Source organism: Molothrus ater, chromosome 4, assembly GCF_012460135.2.
Source record: "Molothrus ater isolate BHLD 08-10-18 breed brown headed cowbird chromosome 4, BPBGC_Mater_1.1, whole genome shotgun sequence".
In the NCBI taxonomy this organism is placed as follows: domain Eukaryota; kingdom Metazoa; phylum Chordata; class Aves; order Passeriformes; family Icteridae; genus Molothrus; species Molothrus ater.
Window position 1 is genome coordinate 70,777,860 of NC_050481.2, and position 17,724 is coordinate 70,795,583.

Sequence of the window (17,724 nt, forward strand, 5' to 3'; positions counted from 1 at the left end):
ACAGCCGGGGCTGTTCCTTCCCCGATGGCCGCCAGCTGTCCCCAGGGGCCGGGTGTGTGTGGGAGCAGAGCTCCAGCACTGACAGCGAGCTGGGGGCGGGACAGGCAGGGCCCCGGCCCGGCTGTGGCTCCCAAACTCAGCCCTCCTGGATATCAGAGCCGTCCTCAGCCCTCCTGGATGGACATCAGGGCCATCCTCGGCCCTCCTGGATGGACATCAGGGCCATCTTCGGCCCTTCTGGACATCAGGGCCATCCTCGGCCCTTCTGGACATCAGGGCCGTCCTCAGCCCTCCTGCACATCAGGGCTGTCCTCAGCCCTCCTGGATGGACATCAGGGCCATCCTCAGCCCTCCTGCACATCAGGGTCATCCCCAGCCCTCCTGGATGGACATCAGGGCCATCCTCGGCCCTCCTGGACATCAGGGCTGTCCTCAGCCCTCCTGGATGGACATCAGGGCCATCCTCAGCCCTCCTGCACATCAGGGTCATCCCCAGCCCTCCTGGATGGACATCAGGGCCATCCTCGGCCCTCCTGGACATCAGGGCTGTCCTCAGCCCTCCTGGATGGACATCAGGGCCATCCTCAGCCCTCCTGGACATCAGGGCCAGGAGATGCCACCTCAGCCATCACAAATCCAGCATTGACACCAATTTACCACAGCCTGGAAAGCTGCTGCACGGGAGGGGATGTGGATACAGGGCTTGGAGTGGTCACAGAGCTCGCAGCAGAAGGGATGTGACCAGATGGTTGTAGCACACCAGCACTGCTGCACTCCAGGGAGGTAATGCTGGTCCCAGACCTGCTCTCACCCACAGAGAGGCCACACAATCCATGGCTCAACAGCTGCCTGCCAGGTACACAGAGGAGTCAGATCCCAGCCCAGGTGGGTTCCAAGCAGGTGGCACAACACCATGAACACTGATAAGGACCCTGGAGGCACAGCAAGCTCCTTCCCAGCTGCCTCGAGGGGACTGACAGGAGGAGCAAGGTCCCACACAGCCCAGCCTCCACCAGGGAAGGAGATGACACGGCCCTGGGGGCCGCTAGAAAAGTGCTTTATTTGAGCAGAGAGGGGAACAGCTGCACCACAAGTCACCCAAGCACAGACCCCTCTCCTGGCCCCTTCCAGCCCTGCACAAGCTCTGTCTCTGCCTGGCCAGCACAGACACGTCTCAGTCCTGCCCTCAGCTCCAGCTGGGTGGTCTTTGCTACTCGGTGACCTCGGGGACGACGCTCACCAGCAGGGTGTCATAGCCACGCCGCACCAGCAGGGCCAGGCTCTGCTGCGTCCTCACCGCCTCGTACACATCCTCAGCACGCCGTGACACTGTCCCGTTGATCTCCAGCACCACGTCCCCAGCCTTCAGCCCCGCCCTGTGGGGACAAGCACACGCAGGCTGAGGCACACACTCGGCATCATCGTCCTCCAAGTGCAGCAGGAGCTGTGGCACCAGAGGTTCTACATCAAGACAGCCAGCCTGGGGAAAGGTCCCCCTCTCAGCTGTAGAGCCCAAGCCCTGCTACTCTGGAGCAAAACACATCCCACAGCTGCTCCCCCAGGCAGCCCTAAGGCACAGGGCAGCACTTACTGGTGTGCTGGGGAGCCAATGATCACCTTGTGGATCAGCACACCGTAGGAGATGTCAGGAAAGGTGGGGTCACGCAGCTTCAGCTCTGCCAGGATGCTGCAGAGAGAACAGCAGCATCAGGGATGGAGCTGGAGGCAGAGCAGGGCTCCCACCCCACTCCCTGCAGCTGCACAGGGTTAGAGACAGGCACAGAACCTCCCCTCCTGTGTCCCTGCAGCTGCACAGGGTTAGAGACAGGCACAGAACCTCCCCTCCTGTGTCCCTGCACCGTGCTGAGCCACAGCTGACAGCCCCAAACATCACCATCCTCCTGTCAAAGTGAGAGGATGAGAATCCCAATGGCACCAGGGAGTGCTGGAAACCCCTGGAGCAGCTGCCAGCTGGATCAGAGCTGTGGTGATGCACATCCCCATGTCACAGCAGCCTTCCCAGGGTCAGACCCGCCCCTCCTCTGCTGCAGTTTCACTTCTCTGCCCTGGCTGGGCAGGATACACAACACAAGCTGTGCCCCTCTTCCTGCCAGACATGTCAGCAGAGCCCTCCTCCTGAGCCTAGAGACTAAACAATCACAGTTTCTCACACTTTTCCCACAGACTTTAGAATTTCTAAACCAAATTTAAACACTTAATCTCTCACAGCTCCTTCTTTGGACTCTCCCCAACTGCTCCTCACCCGTCTTGAATGAAATCCAGAAGTGGATGCAACACTCCAGCTGGATCTCTCCAGTGACAGCATTCTTCCCTCAAACACTGCATCAGCTCCAATCCCTGCAGACCCACACACTCAGTCTCTGCCCAGCTCTGCTCCTCTCAGCTCCCTGCTCAGCCACTCAAGGCTCCCCACGTGGCTGTGGTCTGTGCTGAACTCAACTGTGCTGTCCCACAGCCCAGGGCAAGCTGCCATCCCTTCCCAATTTCACACAGCAAAGGTGGGAAGAGGCCTCTCACGTTCATCTCACCCGACCCCCAGCAGGCTCAGTCAGGGGAGGCTGCTCTAGACTGTTTCCAGCTGGGTTGTGAGGATCTCCAAGGACCCTCCAGGCTCTGAGCACCCTCCTCACAGTAAAAAAACAGATTTCTTGGGGACTCTCACACATCTCTGTGCCCACTGCCTCTTATCTGGCCTGGGTCTGAGCCTGAGCCTGTGCCCAACACAGAGCTTCTCCTTCCTGAGCCAGGGAAAGCTTTCCAGATGGAAAGGTCCAGGGCAGTCACACGATTCCAAGGCCCTTGCTGGGAGCCCTTCCTGCTGGGCACAAACAAGGCTGGCAGTCAGGTGCTTTCCCTGAATCGGCTCGGGGGCTCTGCAGAAGCTGGAGCCGCGTGCCCGGAGCCGTGTCCGAGGAATTTCACGCTGCTTCCTGACAGAGCCGGCCCCTGCAAGCGTGGCCAGGGAAGCAGGAGGAGGCTGGGCTGGCCTCCCACATCCCTCGGGTTCTGCCGGCCACCAGCACCATCTGCTGGGCAACGGGGAACTCACCAGAGCTTTAGCAGGGCAGAGCACAGCCCCAAAAGGTGCTTGCCCAGCATGGCACAGTGCCAGCCCCACGAGGCAGCTGAAGACAGAGCACAGCCCCAAAAGGTGTTGGCCCAGCATGGCACAGTGCCTGCCCCACGAGGCAGCTGAAGGTCTCTTAAATGTGGCTGCAAGAGCCAAAGAACCAGAGCAGGTGTTGTCCTTCTCCCAGAGGTGAGAGCACAGGTCCTGCTTGCTGGCATGGGCACTTCACAGAATTGTTTGGGTTGGAAAAGACTTTTTAAGATCAAGTCCAACCACTCCCCCAGCTCTGCCAAGGCCAGCACTGGCCATGTCCCCAAATGCCACATCCACAACAGGGCTGTTAAATCCCCCCAGGGATGAGGACTTCCCCATTGCCCAGGGCAGATGTGCCAAGGCTGGACAGCCCTTTCAAGGAGGAATTTTCCCAATATCCAACCTCAACCTCCCCCGGCACAACCTGAGGCAGTTTCCTCTAGTCCTGTCCCTTGTTCCCTGGGAACACAGCCTGACCCCCACCAGGTTCCACCCTCCTGTGGAAAGGAGAGCACTTTTCATCTGCTCACAGAGTCTGCTACCAGTGTACAAACTTGCAAGTTTCCAATTTACCCATGAGCCAGCCAGCATTCTAACCCCAACACAAGCACAAAGAGATTTGAGAGTGAAAGCTTAAAGTGTGGAGACAATCCTGCCAAAAGCAGGCATCCTCAGTTAGTTGGGAAGATCCCATCCCATCCCATCCCATCCCATCCCATCCCATCCCATCCCATCCCTGTCCCAACAGGACTGGCCTGCTGGCCCCTGAGCTCAGGACAGGTACCTGGGAGTGAGGGTCAGCATCATCACCCCGATGTACCGGCGCTTGGACTCTGCATTGCCAAACCAAGAGCCTGTGGAGGGAAAGGACATGGAATGGCATGGCTGGAAACAGAGATCTGCTCACAACAGTGCTGGGCTGAGCCCTCAGGGCAGGCAGCATCCAGAGCTATTCCAAATCCCTAAAACAGCTCGGTCCAGCTCCCAGCACCAGCAGGAGCATTCCAGGTGTTGTATTTTGCACTGTGGTTTGTCAGATTTTTGACAGAGATGTCCCTCCCCAGTGTCACAGAAGAACCAGACAGGCAAGGCAGCAGTGACAGCATTCTTCCCTCAAACACTGCATCAGCTCCAATCCCTGCAGACAGCTTCTCTGTGGCACCAGATGAGACCCCGAAAACTTCTCCTGCTCTCCTGCCTTTCTAAGGAAGAAGGGTGCAGAGCCCAAAGTTTCCCTCTCTCATCCTCCTCCCTCAGAGCCCTCAGGGCAGGCAGCATGCAGAGCTATTCCAACTCCCTGCAACAGCTCAGTCCAGCTCCCTGCACCAGCAGGAGCATTCCAGCTGTTGCTTTTTGCACCGTGACTTGGCTTCCCTGGTTTGTCAGATTTTTGACAGAGAATGTCCCTCCCCAGTGTCACAGGAGAACCAGGCAAGGCAACAGCAGCACAGCTTTCCTGTGGCACCAGATGAGACCCCAAAGACTTCTCCTGCTCTCCTGAATTTCTCAGGAAGAAGGGTCCAGAGCCCAAAGTTTCCCTCTCTCACCCTCCTCCCCCAAAGCCCGAGCAGGGAGGTCCCCACTCACTCTTGCGCTGCTCCTCCTTCTGCAGGAACTTCCGCAGCCGGTCCGAGGGGATGGCAAAGGAGATGCCTGACGTCACCTTCATGGTGTTCACACCAATCACCTCGCCATCCTGCAGGGAAAGGGCATTGGGATCCCAGGGATCCCAGCAGTGACCCAGGCAGGATCACTGTGGAGAGCAGGGGAACTACTGCACCAGCCTGGGGTCCTGCCTCTGTGCCCCACCCCTGCCCAAGGCTGGGCAGGACCCAGGGGCCGAGTCCATGCAGCCCCTGGCTCTGCCCTGCCAGCACCAGACCTCGTCTCCACCAAAGCCCCACCAGCTCCAACTGCCTCAGACACTGCACAGGGCTCTCATGCCAGCTTAGCCTTCCTCTCCCTCCAGGAAGCCTCCCAGCACCCACAAAGGAGCACAGAGCAAGGGGCACACAGCACATCCCCACCCCAGCCAGCGAGGGGACAAGCAGCAGCACTCACCAGGTTGACGAGGGGGCCCCCAGAGTTCCCAAACTGCAGCAGAGGAGAGAGAGTGTGAGCAGACCACCAAAGCCCCATCCTGAGGCCGATCCCAGAGCGACCAGCCAGACCCCCCCATGCTCCGTGTGAGCCCCTCCCTGTCCCCACGATGTCCCCACGATGTCCCTTACGTCGATGGCAGCGTCGGTCTGGATGTACTCCATGTCGGAGGCGGCCAGGCCCAGCTCGCGGCTGCCGCGCTGCGCCGAGCTGACGATGCCCGAGGTGATGGTGTTCTGCAGGGCAAAGGGGCTGCCCATGGCCACCACGAACTCGCCCTGCCTCACCTCGGCCGAGCGGCCCAGGGGCAGCGTGGGCAGCGGGTGCTGTGGGCAGCGAGATGGTCAGTGGGACAAAGTGGTGTTGTGATTTCATAGTTTGGCCCAGAGCCCCAGGGGTGTCCCCTCTTGAAGATTCCCTCCCAGGTGTGTCAATCATCCCTCCTTTCCCCACCCTGATCCCTGCTCAGCACTGTCTGTCAGTCCTGGAATTCCTGAAGGGTGTTGAGTGATTGGGCAGATTCAAAGGATGCTCTGCCCCCGGGAGGCATTGGGCCATCCAGGTGTCCTTTGTCCCCTTGAGACCTCCTCTCCTGTACCTGCTTGGTGGGCTTCCTACCCTTTCCCTCCTCCTCTCCCCTGGGTAAAAGAGCAACCACGCACTCCAGGAGTTCTGTTGGAGGAGTTGCTGGATTCAGAGGTCTGTGGGCCAGAAAAAAAACTCTGGATCCAAACCCTCCATCAGAACTGTCTCCTTTCCTTCACCCTCGCCTTAAAGCTTCTCCAGCAGAGGGAAACCTGAAGAGCAGCCCCTCCATGGGAGGAAGCTCCATCCTGTCACCACTGGAGCCCCAGCATGCCTGGACTTGTCTCCATGTACCCAGCTGCAACATCCAGCCAGCCAAAAATGTCTCTGGGGTGAAACACCACAGTTGCCACTATTTGGTTCAGCTGCAGGGGCCAGACAAGCCAAGGCACGTCCCTGTCAGAACCCAAAAAACTCCTCTGAATCCCTGGAGGGCTCAAGCTCCTGCCCAGGGGGCTCAGAGACCTTGGCACAGAGCCCAAGACCCCTGTGCCTTTGATTTTGACCCACGGAGCAAATTACCAACCTTTATATGAAGAATTACAAATCAAGAAAGTCTAAGTAGAATAATAGTTAGTTTGTCATGGGGTGAAAAATAGATTTTTGGGGTTTTTAGAATGGGGGTTCAGGAGGCAAGATGGAGGAATCTGGGCATGTCCAGTCTTTCTCTTTCTTCTTCTTTGCCTCCATCTTCTGCTGTGATGGTGGCACTTTTGGATTGGTTTAGAGTAGAAGCTCACTGTCTAACATAGGTCATAGGTATTGGAAGTTATGGTAAACAATGTACAGGTAGTTTTTAGTATAAAAAAATAACACTGCCCCAAGGGTGGGCAGTGTGCCACAACCTGACCTGCTGGACAGACCTCAGCAGGTCAGAGAAAGAATGTTATAGAATAAGAAACAATAAACAACCTTGAGAATGAAAACAGAAGAATTCTGACTCCTTCTTCAACCACCAGACTGGCAAAAGAGACTCGTACCTATCTCAGAGTCACTCTGACCAACAGAAATTCTGAGACACAACATTGGCACTACCCATAAAGCGGGACAGACAGAACATCCCCTCTTCCCGGTGTCCCCACGGCCACCAGGACACACACACACACACACACACACCTTGGGCTTGATCTTGATGGTGGCAATGTCAGCCACCTGGTCCACGTCCTGCACCACGGCGTCGTACATGTCCCCGCTGGCCAGCTTCACCCGCACGCGCCGCCGGTTGGCCACCACGTGGGCATTGGTGACAATCAGCCCGTCCGGGGACACCACGAAACCTGAACCGTTGGAGATGGGCACCTCCCGGCCCAGGAAGGGGTGCCTGAAAGGAGGGCACGGTCAGGAGTGGCAGGGACAGGGCTGGGAGGCAGCGGGGAGCAGCAAAATGGGGAATTCTTCCCTGTCCCAAAAATCTGCAGAAATAGGGGAATGTGCATGAAGGTAGCAGGAATCCAGAGCTCATGCACAGCCACAAAGGTACAATCCCACCAGGAACAGAAGCACGTGGGAGAAGGAGGGGCTGTGACCTGTGCAGGGACACACAGAGCCCAACCTTGGAGCAGGTAACAAACACCTGAGAGGCAACACAAACGTTTCCCTATAGCAGGAATAGACTCACAATTCAGGGCCCTGGTCAAGCACCCCAATCTCTGCTGGTAGTCATGTGAAGTTGAAATAAGAGATTTTTGGAGTTCACTTGAGTTACCAATATGAATTAAGCATTTAAAGTTTAGCCTGTAGAATTATGTGTTGAATTTTTACCTTTTTACTTAAGAAACCTCTGCCACGGTACAAAGGGCATAGGAAAATGCACATTTCTGAAATGAATGGAAAATGGGATGGAGCAGCAAGGCCAAAGCCCAGCCGGGGGTGAATTATTGCCAGTGTGGGTCAGGAACCCAGAGAAGGAGCAGCACCAGCTGATGCCTCCTCACACAGTGAGGGTGACACTGCACACGGGTGACACCAAGCTGGGAGCAGCAGCCACCCAGCTGGTGAGGGCAGAGCTGCTGCACAGAGGTGCTCCAAGAGACCGCAGGCATTGGATGGTGGGAACATTAGAGAGCACAAAGGGAAATAAACACCAAGTGCTGCTCGCAGGCAGAGCAACGGGGCAGCTCCGCCACACGGCCCTGCAGGACACGGAAGCGGCAGCGGCGTGTGGCAGCCGCGTGTCGGTCCCTCCCGAGGCACCTGTGGGAGCGCTCCGGGACGGTTCAGGAGCGGCAGGGGCCACACTGCGCCGGGAGGAGGGAAATCCCTCCCGGGAATCCCCCGGTGCCGGTACCTGCCCACGATCTCCACGTAGACCAGCGCGGGCGCCGTTTTCTCCACCACGTCAGCGATGAAGTTGAAGGCGGCGCGGGGCGAGGTAGGCGGAGGGGCGGGCGGCGGGGCGGGCACGGCGGCGCTCAGAGGGGACTGGCGGCGCTCCCGGGCCCACAGCAGCACCAGCGCCGCCGCCCCGGCGCCCACCGCCGCCGCCAGAGACCGGCCCCAGGCGGACGGTGGCGGGGGATGGGAAGGAGGAGGAGGGGGAGGGGGCGGCGGTGGCTCAGCAGTCCCGGTCAGCGCTCGGCACCAGCGCTGTACACCCGGTGGCACCGGGATGCACCGGATCCGCACCCTCCGCGCCGCTGCCGCCATGCTGCCGAGCGGAAACCACGCCCGCCGGGGCGGGGCCGAGCCGCGGGGCACTACGGGAGTTGTAGTCCTGAGGCGGGGCCGTCCCGAGCTGCCTTCCACCGCGGAGCACGCCGAGAGCTGTAGTTCCGAGACGGACCGTGCCGGAAGCGCGTTCTGCCGCAGGGCACGCCGGGAGCTGTAGTCCCGCTGGGAGCTACCGTCCCGCCGCCAGCGAGATGCACCGACAACCGGCGCGACAGCGGATCAGGGCAGTCCTGTTGTCAGAGCCGCTCACCGAGTCCACCGGAGCCGCCGAGGGCCGCGATCGGGGCGAGAGTGCTGCGGCGGCGCGGTGCGGACCAGGAAGGCGGCGCGTTCCCAGCGCGCCCCGCGCGGGCCAGGCGCGCGGCCGCGGGCAAGATGGCGGCGGGTGCGGGGCGGCCGTGAGGCCCCGGCACGGCGGGGATGGAACCGCCCGCGGCGCCGGGCCCCGAGCGGCTCTTCGACTCGCACCGGTGAGCGCCCGCCCGGGGCCCGCGCCGTGGGGACTCCCGGGAGAGCCGCGCGAGAACCGCGGGAACCCTGGGCGGGGGTGGCGGGGCCAGCGGAGGGCGGGGGTGTCTCAGCAAAGCCCCGTGGGGAAGGTCGGGGTGACCCGTGGGGGGACCGGGGAGGCTCCGGGGTGGTCCCGGAGTGGGTTGGGAGATTTGCCGGGGGGAGCACGCGGAGCGGCGGCCGCAGGGCGGGTCCTGGGGATCGTCCCGGCCGCGCTGAGGCCGCCCCGGCCGCTCTCTGCCCCTGCAGGCTCCCGACCGATGGGTTCCTGCTCCTGGCCCTGCTGCTCTACGCCCCCGTGGGGCTCTGCCTGCTCGTCCTGCGCGTCTTCATTGGCGTCCACGTGTTCCTGGTCAGCTGCGCCCTGCCCGACAGCGTCGTGCGCCGGTGGGTGACCTCGGGGGGCTCCGGGGTGCTGCTGCTGCTGTCCCGGGTGGGTGTGGGGTGATGGCAGGGCCGCCCCGGGGGGCTCGGCTCTGGGAAGGATCTGTGTGCTCAGGAGCCTTGGAGGTGCTTCCTCTGCCAAGCCTGGAGCTGGCAGCCACCTCTGGAGTGCTCAGGGATTGGTGTGGATCAGCTTGCTGTGCTGCTCAGGAGTTCTGTGGGCACTTGCTGCCCTCTTCCTAGTCCTAGCCCCGCACCAATTCCTGCACCAGACGTGTCATTTCCATTTGGTACCAGTGTCGTTTGTCCAGCCACCAGAATTCCTGGGTCGTTGCCAGTTGGACATGTCACCTAGCAGTGTTTTGGAGGGCAGGACTCGAGGAAGATCCGTGTTCCCCTGGCAGGTTCATTGTCCGTGTGATGTGCTCCGTGCTGGGGCTGCTGGTGCGTCAGAGCGACCCTCGGCTGCGCGGGGCCGGCACCAGGGTCTTCATTGCCAACCATGTCACCCCCTTCGACCACAACGTCGTCAGCCTGCTCACCTCCTGCAACACGGTGAGGGCGCGGCCGGGCTCCTCCCCGAGGGCGGGGCACGGGCAGCTCGGCCCCATTTGGTGCTGCAGTGATCTCAGTGGAAGGCAGCTTAAAGCCCGCTCAGTGCCGCCCTTTGCCACGGGCAGGGTCACCTTCTACCAGCCCAAGTGGCTTCAAGTCCTGTCCAACCTGGCCTTGGACACTTCCAGGGGTTTCAGGGGCAGCCACAGCTTCTCTGGACAACCTCCCCACTCTGACACTCATAAATTTCCTCCTAATATCCAGCCTAAATTGCTCCTCTTTCAGTTGTACTCATTAATCCTTGTCCTGTTGCTCCAGTTTCTGGCACAGATTCCCTCTCCAGCTTCCCTCTAGGCTCTTTCAGATCCTGCCAAGTTTCATCTCCAGATCTGATTTATTACCTCAGGGTGTTAATCTTGAGGTGTTTCTGTGACTCAGTGTCACTCTTGGGCTCTGCATGAAAAACTGGAACAGGGTGAGAAGCAGCAGGAGTTGTTCCAATGGGGATTTTGGGCAGACCCTAGCAGCTGCTTCCTTCTCTGCCCTTCTGGATAAGGGAGCAGGGCTGGTTGTGGGGTTTCCCCCAGCACTGGGTGGGCAGTTTTGGGGGTGCATGGAGGGAGCTGTGTGTGTCAGTGGTGCTTGGGTAGTTCTGGGCTGTCCCTGCTCTCCTGTAAAATCCTTTGTGTGTGGAGTTCCTGAGTCAGCAGGCTCTGGGTGGCTCCTGTATCCTGCCCAGCCATTGATTTACCCCTGGCCTCGACAGGGGGGACTACTGGGAGCAGAGTGTGTCCTGCCAAGTGTGTCAGGGACTGCTGCAGAGAGCACTGGGGACACAGGCAGCTGGGAGTGCATGTGGCACTGGCAGGCAGGGCACAGTCTGAACTGATGATTTGGAATCCATTTCCCGTGCAACTGGGGCTGGAGCAGGGGCAGTAACATCTTCTCAGCCACTGTCAACACAGCTCACTCTCAGTCCCAGAGGGGATTTTGCTAATGAGCAGCAGCTTTGTCACCTGTGTCACCTGGGAGGGTGTGGAAGGGCGGGCAGGGCGGGGTTTCCTCCTCATTGCTGTTCTCCCTGCAGCCTGCCCTGAGCGGTGCCCCAGGGTTCATCTGCTGGTCCCGGGGCTTCATGGAGCTGGGAGTGATGGGCAGCCGGGCAGAGCTGGTGGATTCCCTCAAGGAATACTCGGCCCAGCAAGGGAACCCCCCCCTGCTGCTGTTCCCAGAGGAGGCTGCCACCAACGGCAGGGCCGGGCTGCTCCGCTTCAGGTGACTTCCCCCAGCAGGGAAATGGGAATTCCTGCAGCAGGGTGAACATTTCTCTTCGCAGAGAAAAGCAAGGCACAGTTCTTCCCAAGAATGTTCTTATCATTTGCTGTGCCTGTGTTTGTGCAAAAGCAGAATGCAATATGGAGATTGTTCACTCAAAGTGATGATGTTTTGTTTCCTTGGCTTATCAGGGCCAAGTGTGTGTGTGTGTGTGTTGGGACTGTTCCCTGACAGTCACAGTAGTTGTGTGCAGGGTTGAGTGATTAGCAGATTCAGTTTAGATATAGTGTAATATAGTATAGAATAATATAGTACCATAAAGTAATTAATTAACTTCTGATGAGATGGAGTCAGATGCATCAGCATCATTCTCTCTGCCCCTGCAAATTCAATAGGGTGGCTGGGAATGGCTCTGCTGTATGGTGACAAAATGGCTTCAGGTGGCTCCTGGGTCACTCACTGCAGAATTCCTCCCTTCCAGCTCCTGGCCCTTCTCCATCCTGGATGAGGTCCAGCCCATTGCCCTGCAGGTCCGGAGGCCGTTGGTGGCTGTGGTGAGTGGTGGGGACAGGGACAGGGTTTGGGGTGGGAACAGCTTTCCTTTCTGCTGTGGAGCCTGTGGTGTGACCTGGCCTGGTGTTCTGGCAGCCTGGAACCAGCTGCTCAGGGCTAACACAGTTCCCAGTGCCTTTCTGAGGAGCCCTGGTTACACTGGCCAGTGTGACAGATGTTTGGTGGCCCCTCTGGCTGTCACTGTGCCTCTGCCTTCCATGGCCAGTCTGCTTTGCTCTTGCTGAGTTCCCTGCTGTGAAAGACCAGCTGCAGGCAGCCCTCGTGCCAAAGGCCACCACGGCTCTGGAGGCTCCTGAGCTGGAGCCCCTGGCACAGACTCAGGACGTGGAGCAGGAGCTGCCCCACACGAGGGATAAAGTCCATGAGGGCAATGGCAGCACGGCCAAAGGCATTGCAGGGAAACTGCTCTCAGCCAGGCTTTGTTGAATTGCTTATTTTTGATATTTATTATTTATGATTTGGTGACTACAGAGAGCTGCCAGTCATGGGTCTGGTGTTTCTGTGGCAAAGGAACCCCTGGCAGGGTGAGGAATCACCTGGATGTGTGCAGGGATGGGAACTGCAGGAATATTTGGCTGAGCTTTGGTCACCCCTGGCAGGCCAGGGGTGCTGAGATGGAGTTGAAGCAAGCCACAAGTGGGTGAAGATGCAGTTTTTTGGCAATAAGTTACATTTTAAATTACTCCTCCAAAGAACTGGGAGAGTTTTTCTGTTCTGGACAGTTTATAAGGAATATCTTATGCTTTTATGGGTTTGGTTCCTTTGAGAAATTCTGAGATGGGCCAAGCTGTGTGTCTGTGTGTGCATCCCTTCCCTCCTGCATGGCAGGGAGCACAGCAGGTCTGTGTGGAGGTGCTGGTTACAGTCAATTCCTGGCTCAAATTTTACTTCAGAGTCTGAGCAGGACTTTGTGCTTCCTGCACATTGGCAGAGTAAATCCTGCTGGGATTTCTGGGGTGATTTTAAGCTATCAGAAACTGGAAGGATTGGAGATGTTACATTTTGAATAGATCAGTTGGTGTTTTATAGAAAGTTTTCTTATATAAGTGTGTAATGTATATTAGGCACTGGGTTGGGCCAAACACCAAATTTGGAATTAAGAGAGAATTTTCTGCAGCTCCAGTTGCATGGAATGTTTCAGGAGGGTGTTGTTCTGTGGCACAGGCAGTGTAACTGAAATCTGTCTGTGGGCATCACTCCAGGCATTTGGGTTTAGGGTTCTGAGGTTCTGTTTATCCAGGTGAGGCTTCTCTGTTCATCTTGTACCTGAGCTTTCAGGGCTTTTCTCCTTTACAGCTGCTCTTCCCAGGCACAGGCCTGTCTGAGAATCACAGAATTGTTTGGAAAACCAAGTCAAGCCATTCCACAACAATGCCAAGGCCACCACTGACCATGTCCTCCACATCCACAGGGCTGTTAAATCCCCCAGAGATGGGGACTTCCCCCTGCCCTGGGCAGCTGTGCCAGGGCTGGGCAGCCCTTTCAAGGAGGAATCTTCCCAATATCCAAGCTCTTGTGCTGTTTCCTGGAGAGCTTACAGCAGTTGGGACATCACAGAGAAGCTGTTGCCACCAGAATGAGGGAGGATTGTTCATGGTTCTGAGGAAGCATTTGTAGTTTTTCTGACATTTTTGCAGCTTTTTGAAGGGACAGATTAGTAGGGAATGGAGGGATACTGAGGGAAAATCTTGCTGCTGTCTTAGTGGGAGGAAAGTGAAGACTGGTGATGACAATGAGGGTGAAGCTGCCCTGGGGCTTGCACTGGATTTGCTGTTTCTCCTTTCCCAGTCCTCCAGCCAGCTGTGCTGTGCCCACCTCCCCTGTCCCATGGCTGGGATCTCACTGTGCTCTCTTCCCCAGAGCGTGGCTGACTCCTCCTGGATCACGGAGCTGCTCTGGACCTTCTTTGTTCCCTTCACAGTTTATCAAGTAAGGTACTACGTCTCTCTCTCTTCTGTTTGGGGCAGGGTTGGGGGTGGGCAGGGCTATGGTGTCACCCTGGCACTGAGATCTCCCTCCCTGGGTGCCTCAGAAGGGCTGGGCTTGGCACCGTCTCTGAGCCTGGCCGTGTCCAGCTCCAGATGTGGAGAGGGCTCCTGGTTCCTCTTGGGGAAGGAGAGGAGTCTCAGTCTCCCCAGGTGTTTAGTTCAAGTTTCCAGGGGTATTTTTTGAAGCTGCTCAGCCCCCAGTGTCTGTCTGTCCCTACAGTCCCTTGGGAGTGGGGTGGCCCAGAGCCCTGGCCAGGCCCTGAGTAGCTTTGCTGTAATGAGGGCAGTGGAAAGAACTGGGTATCAAATGTAGGGCTTGGTGTATTTCAGCAAAGGAAAGCCTTTCCCTGGTTCTAGCTGCCTGAATTCTGGGTGACCTGTTGCCTCCTTCCGTGTAAATGACCCCAGATCCTCATTAAGGCCTTCCTCTCATTAAGGCCTTTCTCTCATTAAGGCCAGTGAGCCGCTTCTGTCTTCTACCACATCCTGCATTTGGGAGTGGCTGTTGGGCTTTGCTGCTCCTCTGGGCAAAGCTGTGGGCTGAGCAGGGAGCCTGGAGGTGGGGATGGCATGGCAGGGTGTCCCCAGGGGCTGCTCCCAGCAGGGTGGCTCCACGTGCTGTCTGTCTGTCCCCTCACAGGTGGATGCCGTCTGTCCCCAGACGAGCGGACGAGCAGAGTGAGGACTTTGCGCTCCGAGTTCAGGAGGTAGGAAGGTGGGCTGGGGCAGGGATCTGTGGCATTGCTGCACTTTGGGGTGGGCACAGGGTGCAGGCAGAGGTGCAGGGGGCATTTCTGGATGTGTGTGTGTAATGGGAGCTCTGGTACATTGTTGGTTTTCGGGGGTTTTTTTTGGTTAAGGTTGGGATTAAAAGTGTTCCCTCGAGGCTCTTTCAGATCCTGGAAAGTTTCCTCTCCAGATCTGATTTATTAACTCAGGGTGTAGATCTGATTTATTACCTCAGGGTGTTAATCTTGAGGTGTTTCTGTGACTCACTGTCACTCTTGGGCTCTGCATGAAAAACTGGAAGGGGATGAGGAGCAGCAGGAGTTGTTCCAATGGGGATTTTGGGCAGACCCCGGCAGCTGCTTCCTTCTCTGGCCTTCTGGATAAGGGAGCAGGGCTGGTTGTGGGGTTTCCCCCAGCACTGGGTGGGCAGTTTTGGGGGTGCATGGTGGGTGCTGAGGGAGCTGTAGATGGTATTTTGTGTTTAGACTTAGATGTTTGGGGTTTTTTTTTTTTTCATTTATGTTACACTTTTATAAGTAGTGAGTTTTCTAATATTTTATTAATAATTTATAAAATGGTTATGTATTTATAAGTTTTTAAACTAAAAACTATTTAATTAAGAAATTCTACTTAAATTATTTTTATTTTTAACTTAATAATTACTTGTGTTTTGTAATGTGGACTTTGTTTAATTATAAAATACTACTTAAACTTACGAAGGACTAGTTTTTGTTTTAAAACTTTTATTTATTATATATATTATTATATTCTAATACTTTAAGTTTTTTACTATGTGATATTACAAACTTCTAATCAAACTACACACTCATAATCTTAGTTCTATTATTTAATTTTAGAAGCTTTCTCTGTGGCCTCAGGTCAAGTGCACTGTTCTCTTGAGGGCTAGAGTCTGTCAGCAGAGAAAGTCTGAAATTCTCAGCATCCAGGACTCCAACAGAACATGTTTATTGCCCCTTGCAAGACCTCAGTGATTTCATGGCCTGTTTGCCACCCCACATTGAACCTTTCTGCAGTTGTCAGGGCTTTTCCCATCAAGTTCAAACCTTTCACCCCCTTTTTATAACACCACAAATCATACAAAGTGGTTGTTTCTTCACCCTGCCTGTATATGCTGGGTATTTGACAGCTCCAGACATCTCATACCTCCTTGTCAGCCTGTTTTGGCAGGATGATATTGCAATTCCTGATACTTTTTGTGCCCTCTGCAACACTGCAATGCACCCTCGAGGCCCTGGAGAAATCAGCTCCCAGCCCTCTTGCCCTCAGCATGGCTCCATGTGGCCCTGGCATGCTCCCCAGCCTGGAGGGGCTGCCTGGGCTGTTTGTGCTGTGTGTTCTGTGTGATTTTTGTGTGACTTGCTCTGTGTTCACAGCTCTTGGCCATGGAGCTGGGTGTGGTATCCACACGGATCACCGCTGCCGACAGGACCGAGCACATGAAGAGGCTGAGGCACACGGCACAAAGGCTGCCCTTTGCCCCAGGTGGGGATCCTGGCTGTGGAACCTCAGCCTGGGCTCTGCTCTGGGGGGGTCTCTGTGTGTGCTTTCAGTGACAAACTCACCCTGTGCCCGCTGTCCTTTCTCCTGCAGCCTCGAGCCAGCGCCCGGCAGCCCGGCCCAGGGTGCCCCCCAGCCTGCCCAGGGGTGCTCCTGAGGACGTGAGGGTGGTGGCCATGGCACAGCAGGTCAAGGAGGTGCTGCCTCACGTGCCCTTGGAGGTCATCAGGACAGACCTGGGTGAGCAGGGCTGCCAGCAGGGATGTGGGGGCACATTGTGTGCTCTGAAAGAGGAAACCTTGTCCCCGCTGCACCGGTACACAGTGGCAGCCAGGATGGAGTGTCCTGATCTCTAATGGTTCCCTTTGTCCCCACAGTCCAAACCAACTGTGTGGACACCACCATTGCCAACTTGCTGGAGGGGAGAGTTCACTTCTTCCCTGAGAATAAAGAGCCTGGAGACCTGCCTGCCCCATCTACCTCCCAGGCTGCAGCTGCTTCTGGCATCCAGGGCTCTGTGCCTGCGCCTTCTTCTAAGGTACTTTGGGGTTGTGTCTCCCTGGCTAGTGTTCAGGACTAGGCAGGGGCATGGAGCACCAGCCAGGTCCTTGCAGAGTCACCAAGGAGGCCTCATCTGTGTCCTGATGGCTCCTGTGCTTTCCCTTCCAGCCGGCTCCAAAGCAGTTTGCAAAGTCCCCCGTGGAGCGTCACCTGTCCCTGCAGGAGAGGAAACGAGCCTTGTACGACTATGCCAGGAGGTGAGAGCCCTCCACACCTCCCCGTGCCAGGGCCACACAAAATCCACCCCTGCCCAAGCCCCCAGCAGTACCCAAGGTGCCACCGTGGCACCCTCATTGTGGGCAGGACGTTCCTGTTTGGCACCAGGGACAGCTCCCTTCGTGCTCCTTGGTGTGAGGGCACAGGGAGTGATTTGATTTCTGAGCAAGCTTTTCATGAGGCAAATCCTGGCACAAGAGGCCGGGCTTTAGGAAGATACAGAAAACTGAGGACGTGTTTGAGGGAAAGCTGAGTGTGCCTGGGCTCGTTGGGCACTGGATGGCTGGGGTGGTGCTGAGGGAACCGTCCTCTTGGGAATCCCTGACTGGGACCATGAGCTGCTGTGGGCAGCCCTGGCAGCCCCTCCCTGCCCTCACCATCCACCGGGATTGTCCCCAGCAGGGACAGTACCTCCCGTGCCCCTCCCCAAGCAGCTCCTGCTCCTTCACCCGTTCCCCTGGGCTCCAGCTGCGCTTGGGATGAACCGGTCCGAGCAGAGCCAGCCTGGCCCTGGGCTGCTGCAGTGTCCCCACAGTGTCCCCGCAGTGTCCCCGGGGCTGCTTCCTGGCCAGGATCCCCGGGTGGGTTCGCGGGAGGCCCCTCCCGTGCTCCCAGCCCCGCGGTGTCTGAGGGAGGGCGCTCTCTCCCGCAGGCGGTTCGCTGAGAAGCACGGCGCGGCAAGGGCCGGCGGCAGCCCCTGACCGGGCCTGACCGGGCCGGTGGCAACCCCTGACCGGAGCCCCGGGCCGGGCCGGTGGCAACCCCTGACCGGAGCGCCGGGCCGGGCCGGTGGCACCGGGAGCGCGCGGGCGGGACGGGCCGAGACGGGCGGGGCGGGGGCGCCCCCTGGCGGCGGAAATAAACGGCGGCAGCGTCCGGCGCGGCTCGGGCTGTGCGGGCACCGGGGCGAGGGGCGGGGCCAGCGGGAAAGGGGGA

The 17,724-nt window shown here is 57.7% G+C and overlaps 2 protein-coding genes across 2 annotated transcripts; one reads left to right on the forward strand and one right to left on the reverse strand.

Moving 5' to 3' along the window:
- Positions 1-1,021: 1,021 nt before the first annotated feature.
- HTRA2 (HtrA serine peptidase 2) lies at positions 1,022-8,470 on the reverse strand. The gene is made up of 8 exons (XM_036382560.2): positions 8,097-8,470; positions 6,926-7,130; positions 5,356-5,550; positions 5,186-5,218; positions 4,712-4,820; positions 3,909-3,978; positions 1,592-1,687; positions 1,022-1,376 (listed from the first exon to the last, which is right to left on the reverse strand). Exons 1-8 carry the CDS (start codon positions 8,453-8,455, stop codon positions 1,211-1,213), a joined length of 1,233 nt encoding a protein of 410 aa, XP_036238453.1. The 5' UTR covers positions 8,456-8,470; the 3' UTR covers positions 1,022-1,210.
- Positions 8,471-8,822: 352 nt separating this feature from the next.
- AUP1 (AUP1 lipid droplet regulating VLDL assembly factor) lies at positions 8,823-17,664 on the forward strand. Its single transcript, XM_036382559.2, has 12 exons — positions 8,823-8,949; positions 9,239-9,376; positions 9,778-9,928; positions 11,016-11,203; positions 11,685-11,757; positions 13,637-13,710; positions 14,405-14,471; positions 15,888-15,996; positions 16,105-16,251; positions 16,389-16,549; positions 16,681-16,769; positions 17,441-17,664. The coding sequence occupies exons 1-12, from the start codon at positions 8,900-8,902 to the stop codon at positions 17,487-17,489; spliced, it is 1,296 nt and encodes a 431-aa protein (XP_036238452.1). The 5' UTR covers positions 8,823-8,899; the 3' UTR covers positions 17,490-17,664.
- The last annotated feature ends 60 nt before the right edge of the window (positions 17,665-17,724 follow it).

What these genes read in the sequence shown, in the direction of transcription:
- HTRA2 (XM_036382560.2), bottom strand. Translation starts at nt 8,455, where the DNA reads ATGGCGGCAGCGGCGCGGAGGGTGCGGATCCGGTGCATCCCGGTGCCA. An exon ending in GGGGCCCCCTCGTCAACCTG is followed by an intron (nt 4,821 to 5,185) that starts GTGAGTGCTGCT and finishes CTTTCCCTGCAG; the next exon opens with GATGGCGAGGTGATTGGTGT. An exon ending in ATGCTGACCCTCACTCCCAG is followed by an intron (nt 1,688 to 3,908) that starts GTACCTGTCCTG and finishes TTCTCTCTGCAG; the next exon opens with CATCCTGGCAGAGCTGAAGC.
- AUP1 (XM_036382559.2), top strand. Translation starts at nt 8,900, where the DNA reads ATGGAACCGCCCGCGGCGCCGGGCCCCGAGCGGCTCTTCGACTCGCAC. An exon ending in CCCGACAGCGTCGTGCGCCG is followed by an intron (nt 9,377 to 9,777) that starts GTGGGTGACCTC and finishes TTCCCCTGGCAG; the next exon opens with GTTCATTGTCCGTGTGATGT. An exon ending in TTCACAGTTTATCAAGTAAG is followed by an intron (nt 13,711 to 14,404) that starts GTACTACGTCTC and finishes GTCCCCTCACAG; the next exon opens with GTGGATGCCGTCTGTCCCCA.